The following is a 20,287-nucleotide window of genomic DNA, read 5'->3' on the forward strand; positions in this document are numbered from 1 at the left end:
GCGATCAGCATTCATTTCGGTGCACGTATGAATAACCCATGGAGAAAAAAAAACAATAGTGGTTGGAGGGGCTACTATAGCAACCACGGCCTCTAATGTCTCGAAACCTTTTCAACCCACCACTTGCAACAATGGAAAAATGATATTAACAGTACTACAATAAAAATAATATCGATAGTAAATGTAATAATTAATATTTCTTCACCTCTAACCAGACTAGAACTACCTGAAATGTCCCATTTAGTCCCCATATCCGCCCCAATCCCACTGCGACCAAAGTACATCGTGCTACTGATTTTACGACGCCCCTCGACGCATTGGGAAACGTCCTCTCCATACGACGGATATCCATACAGTAGCCTATTGTTCAGTGTTACGAGACTGGTGTCGATCGTTTCCAAACCATGCACTGGATGAAGCACACAACATGTACCTACAGTATTTTGTGTGCACGTATGAGATTTGGTAAGGAACCAAGCGAGGCATGAAGAGGTGAATTGGACCGGTAAGCGACCAAATGGAGAGCGTGATTCAGTAATGGGTCGGTAGACGATCTATGTAAGTTCAGAAAAACATAGAACGATGACGTCAAAAAAAGGCAACTTATGCCAATGCCAATGCCAATGCCATTGTAACGTTGCACAATCATCAACAATAATCGGCACCGGGAACCAGTAGACTTTTCCTAACCTTATCAACAGCCGTTATCAACAATCGCATGCAGGGATGATCAGGACAGGTGTGTGGTAAGATTATCCACCTCAGGTAGACCGTTTGGGGCTCGATGCTACATGATGGATATCCCTCAAATCTATCATCGTTTTAGCCCTATTGCATATGTTGGTGGAAGACATCATTCATGAAGAAAGTACATGAAGTATCATTTTTGCAACATGATAGGGGCTCAACCAATGAGCAATTCCCATTAACAACTGGCACATTCAAATGCCTTGCACGCAGTGGCCGTCGTTAGGCGTTCTGTCTTTTTAGCAATGCCGTTCTCTGTTCAGGATTTTCAGGTTGGGCCGTATTGGACAATGGCTATTATTCTGTATGGATCAGGTGCAAAGCTTAAACTGGAATTTCCAGTGGAATGCCTGGAGTTCCTGGCATGGCCGTTTAAGCTTTTATAGTTATAAGATGCTGCAGTCGTCAACTGCTATTGGCCAGCCAATTTCACAGCGACAGCCATGGAGGTGTTCCAGTGGTCCATGCATAGCATATGCTTGATGCATTTAAGTTTTGTGCGACTTTCTGTGGTTATGCATAGCTCCCATAGTGCAATTCAGGTTAAAAAATCGGTGCTTGGAACTGGTCTCCAGATGTTTTCCACACAAATAGGCGATTGCAACCCCACTTTGCATGGATCCGTGGTTATATTTGAGCGGATATTTTCCAAACGGAACTTTGGTAGTACCAGTCTTTATTGTTGGTGGATGTTAGCTGTGGTTGTCATTTGGTACTCTCTCCAATATTCGTATTAATATTATTTAGGGTATTTTTATTATTTATGCCATTTGCTGTTAGGTCAAACCCTATCTCAGTTATAAGGCTGCAACGGAGAAAGGGGAACGGAACCAATTACTGCAATTGGCTGTGGTATGCTGAGGTGCTTGAGGATTATGATGGTGAAATTGTACGGTGCTACGACTGGGATTAGCATGCCGCCAATGGCTCAGGTATGAATAGGTTCTCATACAGCCAGCATTTCTAGCAATTTAGCTTTTACGGTATTAAACAATAGGCACAAACAACCCCGACTACATAAACAATACTGTGCAACTATGGTAGTATATCTTTTGCATGGTTTCCGTCGGTCATAACGATTCCTGGCTTTTATTCACAGCCATGCTTGGAGAAGCCCATGTTGTGTGGTTTAAGCTTCGAAGTCGGCAATAAAGATATGCCGTTAGGCCAAGTAAGTCAGTACCAAGAACCAACATTTTCTGAGACAAGAATGGCGTTCTCAATTATTCAACTTTTGTCCCCTATAATGCCGATATCCCAATGCCATTCTACGCCTACAATATCGGCTCTTACTGTGGATATATATTTATGGTTTATATGAGTAAAATCACGCTTCCACATTTATGTACATTATACGGATAAAGCTTTGATGAAGCTTTAGCAACTAGCTTGCATCTCCGCTTATTGATTTGTTCCTTATCTCAAATTATTCGTTGTTCAATTGTTATATTTCAACAACAGAATAGATTAACCAGGAGGCAATTGAGAGGCATCGACGATGTCAGCAGCGGCGACAGGCTCCTCTTCTTCAATAGCAGCGTCTAATGGTGTTCTTGGCAAGGCCATCATACCAGATCTAGCAAGCTCCAAGATACCAAATGGATGTAACAACTGAACAAAAGATGTAACTCTTGAAGGCTTAGCACTCAACTCAACAACGACGTTTCTGTCTGAGATGTCGACAACTCTACCTCCAAACTGCTCAGTAATAGTAGAAATGTGATCCAAATGGACATGTTTCTGTCTCAAGGCTTCAGATGGAGCCAAGTTGTTTGGATGGAAAGCAGATTCCGTAGCAGACAAGTCTGGAATGGCAGCACCATCATTGATATGGAATTTGTGGGTAGCGATCAACTCCTGGAAGTACTCTGGACCCAATAAAGAAACTCTGGCTAATAACAACTCACGCTTGATGATTTCGGCGTTGGTGTAATCTAAAACAGCGTAAACTGGCACTAAATCCTCAATTTGTCTTCTGGCTTGTTCGACGACGGCATCTTGACCAGCCAAGACAATGGTCATACGAGACAAGTCCTTGACCTCGGTGTTACAGACGACTAAAGAGTCGATGTTGAACCCTCTAGCGGCCAAAGTTCCGGAAACGGAACTCAACACACCTGGCTCGTTCTGAACCAAACAGTTTAACACATGTTGCTTTCTAGGAGCTCTGGAAGGAACTGGAGTTTCGTACAAAATGGACGAAACGGCAGCGTCGGCCGACCAGTTTGGTGTTTCCAATGTTGGTAAAGGTGGTCTTTTCTGGTTACGGTGTAATGTCTTGTATGCTAATGCTGAGGTGGAGCTGGCTGACACCTTCATTCTGAGGGCCTGTCTTTGCACGGCACCGGCCTGAGAATGGCGCAAAGCTATTTGTCTGAACATTTTTGCGAGTATTAAAGGTGACAGTAAGACTTCCGGGTATACTGACTACTCACCTGGCACTTTTTCAAACTCTGGTGACTGTCTATATTTATGGTTAGTGGAGAGAAGACTCGAAGGATGAATCATAATGCTACGACACCGGAACGACATTGAAAAAAGTGAAAAATTGGAGGACGACATTAGCGGTCCGGCGGAAACAGGGCTGGAGTGCACGGTGAGAGTCGTTAGAGAGTGCACAAGAGTGTGTGGGAGTGTGTGGGAGTATACGCCAGCGTGTGTTAAGGCTAATGCAGTATGGGGTTAAGGATGTTTGTTTTGACATCACGTTATCTTAGGGCCGCTGCCGTTTCCAGGATGTCGCATTTGGAGTATGTGAGCAGCTGTAGCCTCTGCGCAGTGAATGCTGTGAGTCCTGTTGTGTCTGTGTGCTGTGTGCTGTCAGTGGAGTCAGTGTGTAGTGGTAAGATGAGATAGCAATAGGATTCCTACTAGTGTTAAGTGGTAGCGGTGTACATTGTTATATATTTACGGTACATTGAACATTGAAGTGGTATTTTGTTGTACAAGTATTAAACTCTTGACCAAGTACAATTCCGTCAAGTCGAGATATCCGCTACCATTGAAGAGTATTCATTCCCTGTTAAAAGGTCCAATGCAAAGGTCCAATGCAAATGTGTGTAACGCAGCAGGGTTTGTGGAGAAGTTGGAAAAAAAAAAGAGTGCCATAATAATTATCACTTTTAGCACCTTTTTTGGTTGTTGTTTCTAAACCTACCTTCCTTCTATATGCAAACAGCTTTAAGACATTTCATAAATGGTCATATATATCCACAGCACCAAGGTTTCAGTTTCAGGACCAAATTGATCTTTCGATGCCTACGGCCTGACGCCGGTTATACAAAATCCGCTGATCATCACCGGTTCTAAAATATATCGTCTATGAAAAGATTTGCAGTCTAACACAACCAAAAAATAATTCTCCTCTTCCCATGGCTGAAGCAAGCAAAAGGATAACCGTGAAAGAGAATTCTATTTACGATTGCTTTACTGTAAGGTCATCAATTCTCTCTATTAAATGATGCAAATTGTAGATGGCTCTCCACTTTATGATGTTTCTCCGCGCCTTAACAGCAACGTTTAGTGGCAACCACAACATCGTGATTGCTGTTCGTGCAACTTAATATAAATGCACGGAAAGTTCCAATTCATGAATCAGAGCCATATAGAATTTTGGACTAAGCACTGTTATAAAGATGTTTGGCATTCTCAAGTATATTCTTGCCTTTAATATTTTCTTTTATGTGGCCATCCGGTTGGTAAAGTATTTACCCGTTAAAGACGCAATTTTGAACAATACGTATTTACAGGAATTGGAAGCTTATTTCTCCCAGAGGTCTTATCTTGCAATCATTTTGACTGTACTATGGAAACTTCTTGCTAACCAGAATCCTTTGGAAGTAAATAAAGTGAATTACTTTGTTGAACTTGTTGCAAATGGCTATGCCGTGCTTGATCATGCCATTGAGAGTGTTTTCCACTTTCAGACGTTGTCGCTAGCTAAAAATAAAGAAATACTGTGGACCAATATCATCATTGACCTCCTGCAATGTTTTTGGTCGGTATTTAAAGTTGTACAAGGTTTAACTGATCGCCATAACAAGCAGACTAGAGGCATAAAGATAGATTAGCTCATGACTTATCAATCGAATGACATGAATAAATTAGATTTTAGAGGTCAAAGTGAGTCAAAATGTTTCAAGTTCACCCAACAAATCTGTTTCATGCTTATAATCTGTTTATTATCTGTTTATAATCAAGACTTAAAATATAAGTATTACATAGCACATCAACATGACCGACTGCAATATCCCAGTCGTAGTCCGTATATTTAGTACGGTTGCAAAGAACGGTCGATCCCGAAAGGAGAGGTAGCAAAATTTACTCTGTGATCAACACCCATACCGCATAGTTGCTCTGGAACATATTTGGCTATACAGGATTTCTTGAGTAAGTTGGTCACGTGACTCGCTGCAGCCTGCGCAAACACCTCTCTTACTGGCTCTCTCAGTTAGTCTCCATCTCGGGTCTCGGGAGTGAGTTTCCTTTTTTGGCCCATTTCCAGAGAAGAGCAACTGTCTATTGCAATAGCAACGTACCATACCTAGCAACTATACGTGGACTGGCATGCAAACGGTTGCAAAAGGTGTCATGTCACATCCAACAACAATCCATGCTGAAACCAACTCATGTCATTCATAGGAGATTTCATCCCTTGGACGCTGATTGGACGGAATCTCGGTGCTATTTCACGTCCCACCGCTATCTGTGTTAAATGTCATCCCTTAAACCATCTCCTGAGTCATTGCACATTGCACGAGTTCCATGCCCACGGTCGAATTGTATATAGTCAAATTTTTTTTGGAAGTGATAAAATATCGATGCGCACGCGTTGGACTTCCTCTAGGGATTTTTTTGGCCATCGGGACTATGGCTCAAAATCTATGAGAGAAAAGGGTAGAAACTGCTCCGAGGAAGTGGTACCTTGAAAGGCTTGTAGCAGCAGTAGGATGTAGGTAATGAAGTCAATCGTAGGTCTACGAGATGTAGCAAGAAAATCTGATAAAAAGATGTAAATTAAAGTTAATGAGCTTTTATAAAACTAGAAATAGAATAAAAATAAAATAAAAAGGCAACCAAGTGTCTGTTGTTAGTGGGAGTCAAATATTGACCTGCTTAGAGAAGCAAACCAGCAATCAAAGCCAACGGAGCAGCAGCGATAGCCTCAACACGGACAGCAGCACCAGTCTTGGTGACAGAAGCAGTGTGGGAGTGAGACTTGCTAGAGCTCTTGGTGGAAGAGGACTCTGGAGCAGAGGTGGTCTTAGACTTCTTAGCAGAAGAAGTAGCAGTGGCAGACTCGGTCTTCTTAGCAGACTTGGTGGTAGCAGAGGACTTCTTCAAGATCTCCTCGTCTTCAAAGATAACGACGTCTGGGATCTCAATGGAACCAGCTTCTTCTTGGATGACAATCATGTTGTCGGTGTTAAGCAAAGCTTGCTCGACACGGATGGCCAAGGCAGAGGCTGCAAAGAGAGAGACGATAGTAGCTTGGAACTTCATTTTGACTGATAATTAGAAAGTACACTAGACACAAAAGAGAACAATTGCACCACAGCTAAAATTCAGGAATTGCTCTTCTTTTTATACTCTGCACCAATATTTTATCCTATTCCATTCCGTAACAGCCTCCCGGCTAAATTTCGACAGGAGTGTGGGCCTGAGGCATATTTCACAAGGCGATTGGTATATTGCTACAACGAAGGTTATGCACTGCATGGAGATGTTCGTATAGTGCCAATTTCAAAGACGTCTCCTGCACCAAGTCTATTTTCTCCTATATATTACTATCCACATTGTAATAACGCCTGCACTTTGGGATAATTTTTGACGAATCCAGAACCTCCTTCGTGCAAAGAGCAGCCACTTTGGGACTTAAAGGTAGTGTGATGTCTTAACAGATTAGGTCAAGAAATATTTTCGAGTTGTAAATACAACTGAATTAGATAAACCAACTGAAAATAAAATTTTTCATGTTGCAGCAGCAAACTGTATGCCTTGGGACTGTCCAAATCCATATGCCGTGAGGTTACTTGACCCGACATTGAACTCAAGAGGTTCATTGTATAGCCCTAGAAGTGTATTCAACGGGTTTAGGATTGAAAAGGCCGAGACATATTTACGACCACGGGTACGCTTTTTGTGAGTGAATCAGTAAGGCGGTTATCTGCTGAGCCTTTATTGATTTTAACGCATTAGCCCCACTATGAGACAGTTTCGGCGCTTTTCACAGTGAAAGTGGTAAAGATATCCACTCCTGCAGGCTTTTATTAAGAAGTTATATAAGCTCCAAGAACGCTTTGAAGAGTCCAATTCGTAGACCATCTTCATATCGTAAAGCTCTCTGGATGGAATAAGTTGGAATTGGTGTCTGGTGCTTACACTCTCGCGTTGCGTTTGAAATCTCCTTTCAGAATAGAATTCTACTGTACGGTTTGAATAAAACTGCCGTTGGTAAAAAGGATTTGAGAAAGAAAATCCGTAAAATCACAGTTTTCTTAGTTAGATTACAACCAGGTTCCATATCAAACATGTATATTGCCAAAGGAGGCATTCTACTAAACTAAATAAATCTAGTAGCTATATTAGTGGAAAAAGTTTAAGAATAATTTAGAAGTCACTAGATGCAACAATGCAGACTATGGTGGCGTAAACTCTCCACCAAAAACTAATGAGTGAATGCTTTCATTAGGTCGTAGAAGAAAAGTGTTTTTCTTCTCAAATAAGGTATTACAACAAATTACATAGGGCAGCTATCGCTACAACGAAGTAACCAGTCTGATTTATCGGAGAACTGGCAGCATTCGAGGTTGAAGTAGGGTGGAAGGAATTTGTAGTCGAATTTGAGGTCGCGGTAGAAGTCGAAACAGCACTGGTATCGGATTCAAAAGAGTCAGCAGGAGCAGCAGGATCAGGTCTTAAACGAGGATCGGTGGCATTAGGGCCAGTTCCAGGTTCACCACCCGATTGGTTGGGCGCCAACATTCGTTTCACCATCTTGTTGTTATTACTTTCAGGTGTGTTGGAGTCATTTTGAGCGGTTGGCAAAGCGTTGGCAATTGCTGCCAATTGTATGGCATATACTAAACAGTAGGAGATTTGCATTGTTTGATGATAGTTTTCAAACCAAATCTCTAACTTTAGGGTCTAAATGACCCATTATTTATACCATTTGCCAACTAGAGGCGAACCAAGTAAAGTGAAAAGTTTTTTGCAAACGTTGCACCCATTCCCAAAGTGAAGGCACATACGAAAATAGAACCGTGTCATGAAAAATCGAAAATGCAACCATTTTCCCTCTCTGCATCGATCTATTTCTCTATTGTGATGAGTCAGAGGACAATCTAGTACCCACAGTGGGGTTAAACCCTTGTGTTAAGCCTTGCCAGAATCTTTTCGCATCCAACCAAATTTAGAACCGAAAATGACTAAAAAAAAAGCGGAACTATTTCCTAAACGGATTTTCGACCGAGAACAGTCATCCATTATGCACATCTATCATAGAACCTTCAACTCCGGGTTGGGTTGAACTGAGTAAGATAAAAGATTCTTATTCAACAAAAGTATCAATAAGTGACAGTATGACAATATGTTCGTAGAATATACACTATTGGAGACTACTTGAACCTTTCTGTCAAAATTAAATTCGAAAGTTCTGACTTAGAATGCCTCCCTTGGTTTCCGATTTAACACTAACCGCCTCAAACCTTGTTTCCTGTTTGGGAATTCCATGTAATAACGCGTTCCTATTGGCTACTATTTAATAGTTCAATTAGTGTAATCCATTTTATTGTATGCTTTATGATCCTGGATAGTACGAAAATGCACATATACGCCGTCCAGGAACAATGGGAAACAATCGGTTCTTGAAACGTTTCTAATTTTAATCACCCATATTGCATTTCAATATGACAAATCATAGCAGGGTGGTACCTCAACAGAAGGCAGTGCCCATCTATGTAATAGGGGTATACGGTATGCATAGTTTGTGGTCATGCAATGAATGTTCACATTGGTAAGCAAGAAAGAAAGGGTACGATAAGACGATAAGCTCGTGGGTATTTGCCTCAAAAGTAAATCTAGAACACCGTGATACGAAAAACGTTAGCGAAGATCGTCATTACTTTGTATTAGCCATTGTGCACTCTATCTCCTATTTTAGGAAGGCTGTATTTGCCGTTTCCTACTGGTTAGTAGTAATAGGCCTCATAGTCCAAAATGAACCTCCTTGAACCTATTTTGTTGCATTTGTGATTCAACTATTTGACTTCGACTTTTTGAATTCAACCTTTTGTAACTTGTAGCTCTTTCTCTCTTGGCCAGGTTTAGTCATTCCATAATCTATGTATTTCAATTATATAGCACTTCAAATCCGTGCTTGCAAGTGGCTCCTTTCTCCTTTAGGGATATAGTATAAACTATTCGCTCCTTCCTAGAAACTGCTGCTACCTATGAAGATGCAAAAATTTTTTTGAGGAGAACATTGGTCTTCTCTGGGTATTCTATTTCGAGAAAGCAAATCCTAGTTGAAGCTAGCTCATGATCAAGCTAATAATATGTTACATTAACCTTTGATGACTTGCTATCAACCTACTGATACAGAAGAAGCGTATCCCATGTAGTATGGGCACCCGTTTTGGAATAAGTTTTACAAGAAAATCCCGGTTAACTATTTCTTGAATAATTGCAGATTAAGTAGTGACGAAACTATTCTTGAGGAGTTCACTTTCATTCCATTCCATCGTTGCTTATGTTTAATTAAGGGTCATTGGGATAGAACTAAGTCGGTGGTAAGTCCGAAGCCGAGAAAATTTTCAACGATCTTTGTTGGAACAACATTAATAGACTTGTTCAATAAGCCAAGATATTACAGGCCAAATGTGCTGCTTCCCCAATTACAAGCCAAACCTTTTTCCCCACAAGCGTCTTTTCTTGCCGTTCTTCCACGCTCTTTGATCTACTAGTTTGCATAGGATTTATATTTATCCACGAGATAGCCGAGGAATATCAGCTAACGAATCTTTAACCTGAACTGAACTGTATCCCCTCAAGTCTCCGAATACACAGTCTCCGAAAATGGGGCCCCGGGATCTGAAGTTTAGGGGCTCCGCAAGCATGAAAAATGCTACCACCACCTCCGCAAACGGTTATGTACGCCTAGAAATTTTGCGTCCATAACCTTTTCTCATCTTTGCGATTAATAATAAAATTTTATTGATAGTGGAGTTCCAAATTAGGAAGCGGATTACGCATTGTTATCGGTTAACGGTATTTTTTATATAAGTTGACCGAGTTGCTTTAATTTTGATGCAATTGAGACAGCTGCATCTTGCTTTACATTAGCAGAGAAAGTAAGCTATAACTTTAATTCTATATCATTGTGGAAACTAACAAAATGTTGACTGAAAACTGGAAGGAACTCGCTGACAAGGCGGTAGACATCTACGAAGAGTCTGTTAAGAAGACTTTGGAACTCTTCCCTTTTGAGGACCCAAAAACTTTGGAAGTATTCAACTCACTTCCCTCTGCAAGAGGTAAGACGGTCACTGACTTCGGAAATCCAGCTAAAGTACCAATTGAGGTCTACCTCGAAAGCTTACCTGACAAAGTCAAGGAGATTACGGAGAAAGATCCTGCTGAGTTATTGAAAGAGTTGAAACGCGGAACCTACTCGGTGCTTGAAGTGTTGGAAAGCTACTTCCATGCTGCTTTATTTGCCTCTAAATTGGTCAATTGTGTCTATGAATTCTTACCAGTTGAGGCTTTGGCATTTGCCAAGGCCTTAGATGCAGCTTTTGATGAATCCAAGGACCTCCCACTCTATGGGTTGCCCATTTCTATTAAGGAGATGATCCCTTTCAAGAATCGTCCAATTACTCATGGTTCCTTATGCTACTTGGACAGAGTTGTCGATTATGATGCTGAAATCGTAAAAATCTTGTTGGCCAAAGGAGCTTTCCCTTTTGTTAGAACAACAAACCCTCAATCCTTAATGATGCTTGAATGTGAATCATACATGCATGGTAGAACAGTAAACCCATTCAACAGTGACTTAACCTGTGGTGGTTCCTCTGGTGGAGAGGGTGCTATTAACGGTATTCATGCAAGTACCGTTGGTTTAGGTAGTGACATTGGTGGTAGCATTCGTTGCCCAGCTGCATTCAATGGAATCTGGGGAATGAGAAGTACTGTTGGAAGATTGCCTTGTGCTGACTACTTTTCTTGTCAACTCGGATCTGAATCTATTCTTTCGGTGACAGGACCATTGACCAGATCCTTGGACTTATTGGAGATAACCATGAAATCTATTATTGACTCAAAGCCATGGTTAGTTGATCCTATGTGTACTGCTATTCCCTGGAAACCGGTAGAGTTCAACAAGAAGATCAGAATTGGTATTTTACACACAGATGAGGTTGTTACCCCTCTTCCACCAGTGGCAAGAGCACTTAAGGAGGTTGAATCAAAGTTGTTAAACTTGGTCAATGTTGAGCTAGTAGAATTCAAGCCTTTTGAGCACCAAAAGGCAATGGAAATTATTAGTAGTTTGTATTTTGAAGATGGAGGAGCTGACACCAAGTCTACATTGACCGCTACTGGTGAGCCAATGTGTGAGCAAACTAGTTGGGTTCTTCTGAAGGACGCAGTCAAACCCTTGGCTGTTCCTGAGATTTGGAAGTGGAACTTAGCCAAACAGGCTTACAGAAAGGCATACTTGAAACATTGGTTATCTTACAATGATGCTGAGGGTGGTGAGCTTGATGCTGTTATTGCCCCAGTTTTCCCTGGAGTGGCAGCAAAGCACAGAACGGCTAAATACTGGGGTTACACTGCTCAATGGAACTTATTGGACTACCCAGTTTTGGTTTTCCCTGCTGGTAAGATTGACACCAGCCTTGACAAGCCTGACACCAGCTACAAGCCATTGAATGACATGGACAAGTTTGTTTACGAAACCTATGACTCAGCTGAGTCTTTTGCTGGTGCGCCAGTTAACTTGGGGCTTGTTGGTTTAAGAAACACTGAAGAGAAGTTGATTGAAATCGGTAAGATTTTGAGAGATTTGTGATGGTTCTCGTTTACTAAGCTACGTTTTATCTATTTTTGAGTGGCTGGAAACTACCTTTCATGACCAAAATATATATGTTTATATGACTTTTTCCTCCATTCTCGTCCTTAGGACCCTTTCTAAATATCAGTGAGAGTATGATTCATTTTTAAACGCGAAAAATGAAATCCGTATTTATGTCAACCCCAGAAAACCGAAAAAATATACGCACGACAATTTTACAATCACAAACCCAATTGATATTGGAGATATTAATTGAAGTTAAACACGTAGGTATTTGGGAGATTTGTGGTTCAATAGGTTTGTTGAAACTAGTAGAACTATGGGTGCTGGAAATAACCAGTATATTGAACTAAGTGATTTTACCAGCGAGGCAGTAGACAGGCCGGACCATGGTAATGACTTCAACAAATGGAACCTCTCGTCTAGCCAGATCCAGTTGATCTTCGTTAGGTTGGGGTTGATCAGCGACGACGAGTTTGGGTACAAGCATTCTCTTGACGATATATATTTAACAGAAGATGCAGAATATATGATAGATAAGATCGTGGAGTTGTCTGTTCCGCGAGCAATAGAGATAGTGAGAGAAAGCTTAGTGGATCACAAGGGAGACGTCAACTTCTTACATGAAGACTACAGATTGTTGGAAAGACTAGTAGCAGTTATACCTCAAGACTACGAAGTGGATACTGAAGCGGATGATGTCTCAAGAGAAGTGGATATGAATGAAATGAAAGAAGATGATTCGTCATTTCCTGAGAACTTCAAAAACAAGGTATATTTACTGATTATCGACTGGAAGCTTCAAATACGAATGGAAGCTGCACTCATCCATTATCATTCCCCCTATCCCGAGATACGAGCAATTACAGATCCAATAGATGATCCTTCTATTCCAGTGGAGACGTTGAGAGTATATGTTATTGGGTTGTTTTGGACTTTGATAGGCTCAATCGTAAACAACTTCTTCGTACACAGAATGCCCAGTATTTCATTAAGTTCACACACCGTTCAAATCTTATTATTACCCAGTGGAAAACTTTGGGAAAGGCTTGTACCGAATAAGACGATTCATCTTCTAGGATACTCAATCGAGTTGAATCCTGGGCCGTGGACATACAAGGAAATGATGTTGAGCACTATTATTTTCCTGTGTTCCTCGGGAACCCCTTACCTGATCTACAACATATTTGTCATGAAGTTAGAGAGATTCTATGGTCTAAAATGGGTTACTTGGACATATCAGATCTTGTTGGCCTTGTCCACTCAATTTCTTGGATTTGGTTTTGCTTTGTTAATGAAGAAGGTGTGTGTTTATCCCAGTAAAGCTTTATGGCCAACGATTTTACCAACTATTGCTTTAAATAGAGCTCTTATGCATGACAAACACGCAAACAACGTGGCGTATGGATGGAAAATATCGCAGTTCTCTTTCTTCTTTCTCGTCTTGATAGCAAGTTTCGTGTACAATTGGATTCCAGCATACTTCTTCAAAGCCATATCACAATTCAATTGGCCAACTTGGATTAGTCCCAACAATATCCATTTAGTGAATATTACTGGATCGGGAGTTGGCTTAGGATTGAATCCTTTACCTACGTTTGACTGGAATATACTTGATGCAGCTGGCTGTCTTACCATACCTTTCTACACGTACGCGAATCGCTTCTTAGGAACATTCTTAGGATTCTTCGTGATAATCATTGTTTACTACACAAACAACAAATGGACAGGTTATATTCCAATCAATTCGAATAGATTGTTCAACAACAAGGGAGAAAGCTATAATATTCATGACATTTTAACTTCTGATAATGCGTTTGATGATAAGAAATACAGAGAGATTGGTCCACCATACTTCAGTGCTGCAAATTTGGTCTTATATGGAGCTTATTTCTGCTTGTATCCATTTGCTATATTATATCACTTCGTAACAGAGTGGGATTCCATGAAAGCAAGTTTTATCAATGTTTGGACATCGATAAGGGACTCATTCAAATTTGACCCATACGTGAATGTGTACGGTAGGTATGCAAATGATCCTCATTGCAAGATGATGTCCAAGTATAAAGATGTTCCAGATTGGTGGTTCATGGTGATATTGATTACTAGTACGACATTTGCGTTGATGTGTGTCATCTTCTACCCCAATGAAACTCCAGTTTGGGGTATCTTTTTCACAATTGTTATCAATCTAATATTTTTAATTCCATTGACTGCAATTGCATCGGTTACTGGTTTCTCATTTGGCTTGAATGTTTTGGTAGAATTGATAGTAGGTTATGCTATCCCTAACTCTGGGCTTGCGTTGATCACCTTGAAGAGTTATGGTTACAATATTGATAGTCAAGCCAGCAACTACATAACAGATCAGAAGTTAGCTCATTATGCCAAAGTTCCTCCTCGGGCCATCTTTAGAGGTCAATTAATGTCTACATTACTTAGCGTGATGGTGGCTTTGCTGATTGCAAATTGGCAGATGGAAAATGTCCCTGACATCTGCGACCGTCTTCAGAAGGACAAATTCAGTTGTCCTGGAGCCAATACCTTCTTCTATTCCAGTGTGCAGTATGGAGAGATCGGACCGGCCAAAGTTTTCAGCGGAATCTACCCAGTTTTGAAATGGTGTTTCCTACTTGGGGTTTTATTAGTTCTACCATGCGTATGGTTTAAGAATAACGGCCCCAAATTATTGACGAGGTACTTCCAGCCGACTGTGATCATTGGGGGATTCCTTGACTACGCCCCATATAATCTACTGTACTTCACGGGTGGCTTGTACTTGTCGTATTTTTTCATGTACCATGTCAAGAGGAATTACCTCTTATGGTGGGAGAAGTACAACTATATTCTTACCAGTGCACTCTCAGCGGGCGTGGCTTTCAGTGCCCTTCTTATCTTCTTCGCAGTTCAATATCATCCACATCCACTTGTATGGTGGGGAAATACGGTTAGCGAGATGGGCTTAGAGGGAGGAAATGGTCGTCAGGCCTGGCTTGATGTCAATTCGGCACCCGAGGGATACTTTGGGTTGCGAAAAGGACATTATCCATGACAGGACGGCTACAGCTGCGGGTCATTTTGCTTTTACTGCCGGCACCAGGCTTGTTCCCAATTATCGCCCATTTCATGTATTTTTCACCCATATCATGTAATCTTTGTCCCTGCCAGTCACTACTGCACGAATTAGGACAAACCGCATACACACAACTGGTTACTGGAACATGGCTGTCCCTACCCCCAGACCTTATCGAATGCCTCCCTCGTGACGAGGCTGTTCGCTCCCTCGGTGGACCCATGACGCGCATTCAAAAAGCAAAGCCTTTTTTCGGCTGGTGAGCATACATTCATGTCCAGTACCCAATTTCTTACCATTTAGCGCGAGGCGGATTGCTTCATACCCATAAACGGTCACGAGCGTGGTGAGATTGCTACCGAGAACCGAAAACTGACTGATGCAAACGGGCGTGGTTCACATGAAATACACTTTAAGCTTTTGATTTTAAAGTTTGGAGACCCGAAAAACAACTCCAAAAACAACTCCAAACTCTCAGCATTCGTATTCTGAGGCACCAATTTCATAAACACAGCTCGGGAGTATCCTGCATTATTATCCGCTTTTAGATGGGATATATCAATAAGGTTGTATATAATTGTATATTATTGTATTCTTCTGTTGATTGTAGGAAATAGGACTCGAGTTTATAAATAACACCACAAAGTACGGTAGGTGCGAATCGAAACATTTTGCACTCTATACAATTGGTATACAGAGTAAGTAGATGAAGGTAGTTCGCTTATTAGTGCTATGGACTGCTACCAGCAGAGTAGCCAACGGTCTAGTGATAAAACAGGGGTTAAACCCCACGGCTGAAAACAACATTGACGCCCTTGCCAAGAGTGGAAATAGTCTTGGCGATGAGGGCACGGATGAATTACCGTTTTCGGTGGATGAGCTTGTCGCAGATAACAAGGAGAAAGAAGATACAATTGAAGACACTGTTGATACTGTAGAGGATGTCAATGTCGAGGATGACAGTGTTGATGATGACGTTTCTGACAACGAAAACACCGAAGATGATCAAGATGATATAGAAGATGATGGACACACAAGTAAAAAGTTTGTGATCTTGCAACGAAGACGTGGAGGACACTCGTCTGGTGGTGGCCATTCATCGGGTGGGTCGTCGAGCTCCAGTCATTCATCTAGTGGTTCCTCAGGTTCATCTGGTTCCTCTGGTTCCTCTGGTTCCTCTGGTTCCTCTGGTTCCTCTGGTTCCTCTGGTTCCTCAGGTTCATCTGGTTCCTCTGGTTCCTCTGGTTCCTCTGGTTCCTCTGGTTCCTCTGGTTCCTCTGGTTCCTCAGGTTCATCTGGTTCCTCTGGTTCCTCTGGTTCCTCTGGTTCCTCTGGTTCATCTGGTTCATCTGGTTCATCTGGTTCGTCTGGTTCATCTGGTTCATCTGGTTCATCTGGTTCATCTGGTTCATCTGGTTCTTCAGGCTCGTCTGGTTCATCTGGTTCCTCTGGTTCTTCAGGCTCGTCTGGTTCATCTGGTTCCTCTGGTTCTTCTGGTTCATCTGGATCTGGCGGATCCACAGGTGGTACTTCCGGTTCCTCTGGTTCATCGGGATCTAACGGTTCTTCGGGTTCTTCTGGTTCCTCTGGATCTGGTGGGTCCACAGGTGGTACTTCTGGTTCTTCTGGTTCATCAGGCTCAACTGGGTCTGGTGGATCTACAGGTGGAACGTCTGGATCTGGATCGTCGGGTTCTAGTGGCTCCAGCGGCTCCAGCGGCTCAACTGGTGGAACAGGATCTGGAGTATATGGTGGATCTGGATCGGGAACCTCCGGCAGTTCAGGTTCCAGGAGTGGTAACGGTGAAAACTACTTTGGACAACCAGTAGGTAATACTGGAGGCTTACCAGCTTCTGGTTCTGGTACAAAGGGTGGCTCTTCAGGAGCTACTACTGGTGGAACAACTGGTGGAACAACTGGTGGCACTACTGGTGGTAAGACTGGTGGAACTACAAGTGGAACTACAAGTGGAACTACAAGTGGAACTACAAGTGGAACTACTGGTGGAAGGACTTCTGGAGGTGCTTATATTCCTGGAAGAAGTGGCTATTCAAGTTCTTCTCCGGGTTTGGGTTACTTTACTAGTGGTAGATCAAGTTACCGTCCAAACTACAATAATGGCTATTATGGATGTCGTGGTGTTTATTGTTACTCGGGTGTTGGTCTTGGAGCTGGATATATTGCTACCAATCACGCAGTGCACACTGGCAATGTTACGAAGTTTTCTAACGCATCGTTTACCTCTACAGCCAAGAGTTCAGCTTCCGGATTGAATGGTGGTTCGTATTGGACTGCTATTATTGCAGTTGTTGGTGGCTTATTATTGGCCTAAGCAACTTATATATCTTTCTCCTAGGCGGAACTTCCCTATTTGTAGCCATTGTGACGAATACATGACCTTAACGATAGTATACCTTTGGTAATTGAATAATTAGAACCTCTGCATCAATTGAAAGAAAACATCATATGAATTGCAAATAAAAAAAATAACGACAACTGCAGGATTCGAACCTGCGCGGGCAAAGCCCAAAAGATTTCTAATCTTTCTCCTTAACCACTCGGACAAGTTGCCTTTTTTAAAATAAGACACCCTTGTCCATTTTCAACTGCTATTTATATCACGTGATCATTTTTAAAAGACCTGGTAGCGCTGTTATAAACTTGATAACTACAATAAGATATAATTCTGGGAAAGATCAAGAACATTGACCCGTCTTACGTTACCACCTTCTTGTGGTACTTCGAGTGGTTATTGGAAACTGAATCTGGAATGTAGCTAGAATAATGTATCATCTAATAGTTAAGAACACTGCTTCAATGAGAAATTAACAAATCGCTATATATTACAATTTTGCTGCTAAATGCTAAAAATACTAGAATATGTTTTACCTGAACTAAAAAGAGGATCAATGATATAGCCCTCACCTATTTTGTTTCAATCTTTTTCAATTAACAATATCATAGCAGGGGTTCACCAATATTCTAAGAACCTTAATATTTAAACTCTTGGTTTATAATGTTGAAAACCTAAAAAACCAGTTTCATTGACAAGATTCCAACCCATTAAAATCTACCTTTCTCTTTCGATCCTTAGTGAATATACCCCAGTCAGTCTCCCATTTATCTTTACCGGAGTAGAATATCTTTTTCCAAGGTTCGTCAAATGCTTCAAAGAAGTAGTATCCATACCCTTGTTCTCTTGCTGCACATAGAAACTCGCTTAACAAGTACTTAAGATTGGGAATACTGGCAATTGCTTTATGGTACCCACCACCTCCGCTAGGCCAACCGACCTCTGTAATGATGATTGTAGTATTTTTCACATTAAGTGGTTCGATTTGATACTTTAAGAAATCAAATGTCCAACTGCTGCCATTAACTACAGAGTCACCTGAGAAAAAGGGATGAATGTTGGCTCCAACTATATCGCATGCCAGCAAAATTTCCTCTGTTACTAATGACCCAATCTCCGAAGTTCCCACTGGAATATTATATCCTAAAGTCAATAGGAAGTCTTTTACATCACTTATATACTCCACAAGCTGTTGCGGAGTTTTGTCTTTGCGATACAATACTTCATTCCCTATAAAGATGGAGTCAAAAAGTTTTCGTGGATACTTTTCAATGACTTTCTTCATGGATTCCAATTGTATAGAATTTATGGTATCATTACCACCTATCCATACACCCATGGACAATGTCATATTCAAGTTTAGACTTTGAATTGAATCTAATATGAAATCACTCTGGTTACATTGCATTCCGTAGTTCCTAATTCGAGTTGTAACTGTTGAAAGTTTTGTAAGGTCAAGAAGCACCTCTCTCTTCGTTATTCCACATTTGGGTTCCATTGCTTCCCTAGGAGAATAAGCAAGTCCAAAGAAGAAAGGTTCTACTGCATCGTCCAAGAGGGCAATTATTTCTTTGTCTTGGCGATAGGGTAAACTAATACCTGCAATCAGAGCTTTTGTGGTGTGGTTGGTGGTTCTTTGAATGGTACCGGTATATCCATATAAGTCCATTAGGTATGGTAACAATGATTTCCTTTGTTCATCACTTCTGAAGTACCGCATGACAGAGGCTTTAGTTCCATTGGATAGTATTACCACTGCTGGAACAAATCCACCAAGAAGGAGTAGGATTATCACAAGTAAGATGGCATAGCAGTTTTTCATGGCTGTCCAACGAAAGTAACTCTTGATATTTTTTGCTGGAATTGAACTTGATGTACTTGAATTATTACCTTGAATGCCACTAGTAGCCTCATGATATAGCGAATAATTCTGCTTTCCGTAGTTTGTCTCCACTGGTGTTAAGATACTACTGTAAGGGTATGTAGGTTCTTCATCTAATTCAAGTCTTTCTTCGTTAGGAGACTCCAAGTTTTCACCATCTGCCTTTCCAGATACAGCAGCAGAGTTTTCGTTTGTCAAAGGAGAGATCTCATCTAGCCTCATGAACCCACCAGTAGTTGAGATCTTTCTATGATGGATAACTGAAGGGGATCTTGATGTATATAAATCACCTTGCTGTAGTTCAACTGAAGACGGTAAACGCCGCGGGTCAATAAGTCGGGTTTCGGGCTCTTCATCTGTGGTGATTGCTGCATCCAGCGGTATAATTGACACTTTATCAGATTTAGATGTGGGAAGGCCCCATTCTGACAAGTCTGGCGATCCAGCTACTGACAGGAAGTAATTTGAAGACTTCGATCTAGTGATTTTGTACGGTTCCAATTTTGTAAATGTATTGCCTACCGCTTCGCCCAGATCGGATATCAATGGTAACGCTGTCACAGTGACCCTTCTCTTCACTCTATCAACGGTACTCTCCTTTCTTTCTTCCTTTGTATCCATTTTGTGATTGGTAGCAGAAGGATAACTAGTCATCTTTCTATCATTAACATTAGCCGCTACTGATAAAGGTAAGTTGCAAAAAAGTTAAATATACAGGAAATTCAGTTCGATAGTTTGATGTTCCATAATAAAGGCAACACCCTGTAACAGTATTGATTTATTAGTATGCATGGATTTCCCCCAGTTGATTCTTAGGAAACTTTTCTATGTGACAATTAAGGAAACTCATGGGAAATTGTTTCTAGCCCTCTTTTTAGTTATTTATGTGAAATGCTATACATTAGGCAACTATAATTTCAGCAGATCACAAAGTGAGATCCAGATCTGACAACTATAGGAGCTCAGAGGGAAATCTTTTGGGGTATATATAGAGTATTTCTCTCTGCAAATTATTTAAAAAGAATATATATACTTTTTATCAATTGAACATACAAATAGTGCCAACTTACCACTAATGTTCGCTAAATCTGAAGTATTGAAGAATGGAATCGCTTCTGAATACATAAAAGACTCAGAAGTCAGCAATCTGCTTTGCACTGA

General features: G+C 41.1%; 7 protein-coding genes and 1 non-coding gene across 8 annotated transcripts; 3 read left to right on the forward strand and 5 right to left on the reverse strand. All coding sequences in view use genetic code 12, as the record gives it.

Moving 5' to 3' along the window:
• Positions 1-2,214: 2,214 nt before the first annotated feature.
• On the reverse strand, positions 2,215-3,129 carry ILV6 (acetolactate synthase regulatory subunit; the record flags this gene model as incomplete). Its single annotated transcript, XM_064921157.1, has 1 exon — positions 2,215-3,129. The coding sequence occupies one exon, from the start codon at positions 3,127-3,129 to the stop codon at positions 2,215-2,217; it is 915 nt and encodes a 304-aa protein (XP_064772922.1).
• A 2,615-nt stretch (positions 3,130-5,744) lies between these two features.
• On the reverse strand, positions 5,745-6,296 carry PGA53 (Pga53p). The gene has a single exon (XM_064917503.1). The coding sequence runs from the start codon at positions 6,247-6,249 to the stop codon at positions 5,863-5,865; it is 387 nt and encodes a 128-aa protein (XP_064772923.1). The 5' UTR covers positions 6,250-6,296; the 3' UTR covers positions 5,745-5,862.
• Positions 6,297-7,476: 1,180 nt separating this feature from the next.
• On the reverse strand, positions 7,477-7,851 carry RJT20DRAFT_136009 (uncharacterized protein; the record flags this gene model as incomplete). The annotated part of the gene is made up of 1 exon (XM_064918449.1): positions 7,477-7,851. The coding sequence occupies one exon, from the start codon at positions 7,849-7,851 to the stop codon at positions 7,477-7,479; it is 375 nt and encodes a 124-aa protein (XP_064772924.1).
• A 2,215-nt stretch (positions 7,852-10,066) lies between these two features.
• RJT20DRAFT_129460 (amidase activity protein) lies at positions 10,067-12,055 on the forward strand. The gene has a single exon (XM_064917504.1). The coding sequence runs from the start codon at positions 10,142-10,144 to the stop codon at positions 11,813-11,815; it is 1,674 nt and encodes a 557-aa protein (XP_064772925.1). The 5' UTR covers positions 10,067-10,141; the 3' UTR covers positions 11,816-12,055.
• OPT6 (Opt6p) lies at positions 12,044-15,321 on the forward strand. Its single transcript, XM_064920513.1, has one exon. The coding sequence runs from the start codon at positions 12,138-12,140 to the stop codon at positions 14,868-14,870; it is 2,733 nt and encodes a 910-aa protein (XP_064772926.1). The 5' UTR covers positions 12,044-12,137; the 3' UTR covers positions 14,871-15,321.
• RJT20DRAFT_52578 (uncharacterized protein) lies at positions 15,235-17,273 on the forward strand. Its single transcript, XM_064920510.1, has 2 exons — positions 15,235-16,216; positions 16,352-17,273. Exons 1-2 carry the CDS (start codon positions 15,598-15,600, stop codon positions 17,221-17,223), a joined length of 1,491 nt encoding a protein of 496 aa, XP_064772927.1. The 5' UTR covers positions 15,235-15,597; the 3' UTR covers positions 17,224-17,273.
• A 108-nt stretch (positions 17,274-17,381) lies between these two features.
• Positions 17,382-17,463, reverse strand: RJT20DRAFT_t129. The gene has a single exon. It is a non-coding gene; the product is annotated as a tRNA-Ser (tRNA).
• Positions 17,464-17,726: 263 nt separating this feature from the next.
• Positions 17,727-19,747, reverse strand: RJT20DRAFT_120345 (uncharacterized protein; the record flags this gene model as incomplete). Its single annotated transcript, XM_064915913.1, has 3 exons — positions 17,727-18,843; positions 18,892-19,420; positions 19,520-19,747. The coding sequence occupies 3 exons, from the start codon at positions 19,745-19,747 to the stop codon at positions 17,933-17,935; spliced, it is 1,668 nt and encodes a 555-aa protein (XP_064772928.1). The 3' UTR covers positions 17,727-17,932.
• Between the last annotated feature and the right edge of the window lie 540 nt (positions 19,748-20,287).

This window comes from Scheffersomyces xylosifermentans, assembly GCF_036884685.1.
Source record: "Scheffersomyces xylosifermentans strain CBS 12540 chromosome Unknown RJT20scaffold_6, whole genome shotgun sequence".
Lineage (NCBI taxonomy): Eukaryota > Fungi > Ascomycota > Pichiomycetes > Serinales > Debaryomycetaceae > Scheffersomyces > Scheffersomyces xylosifermentans.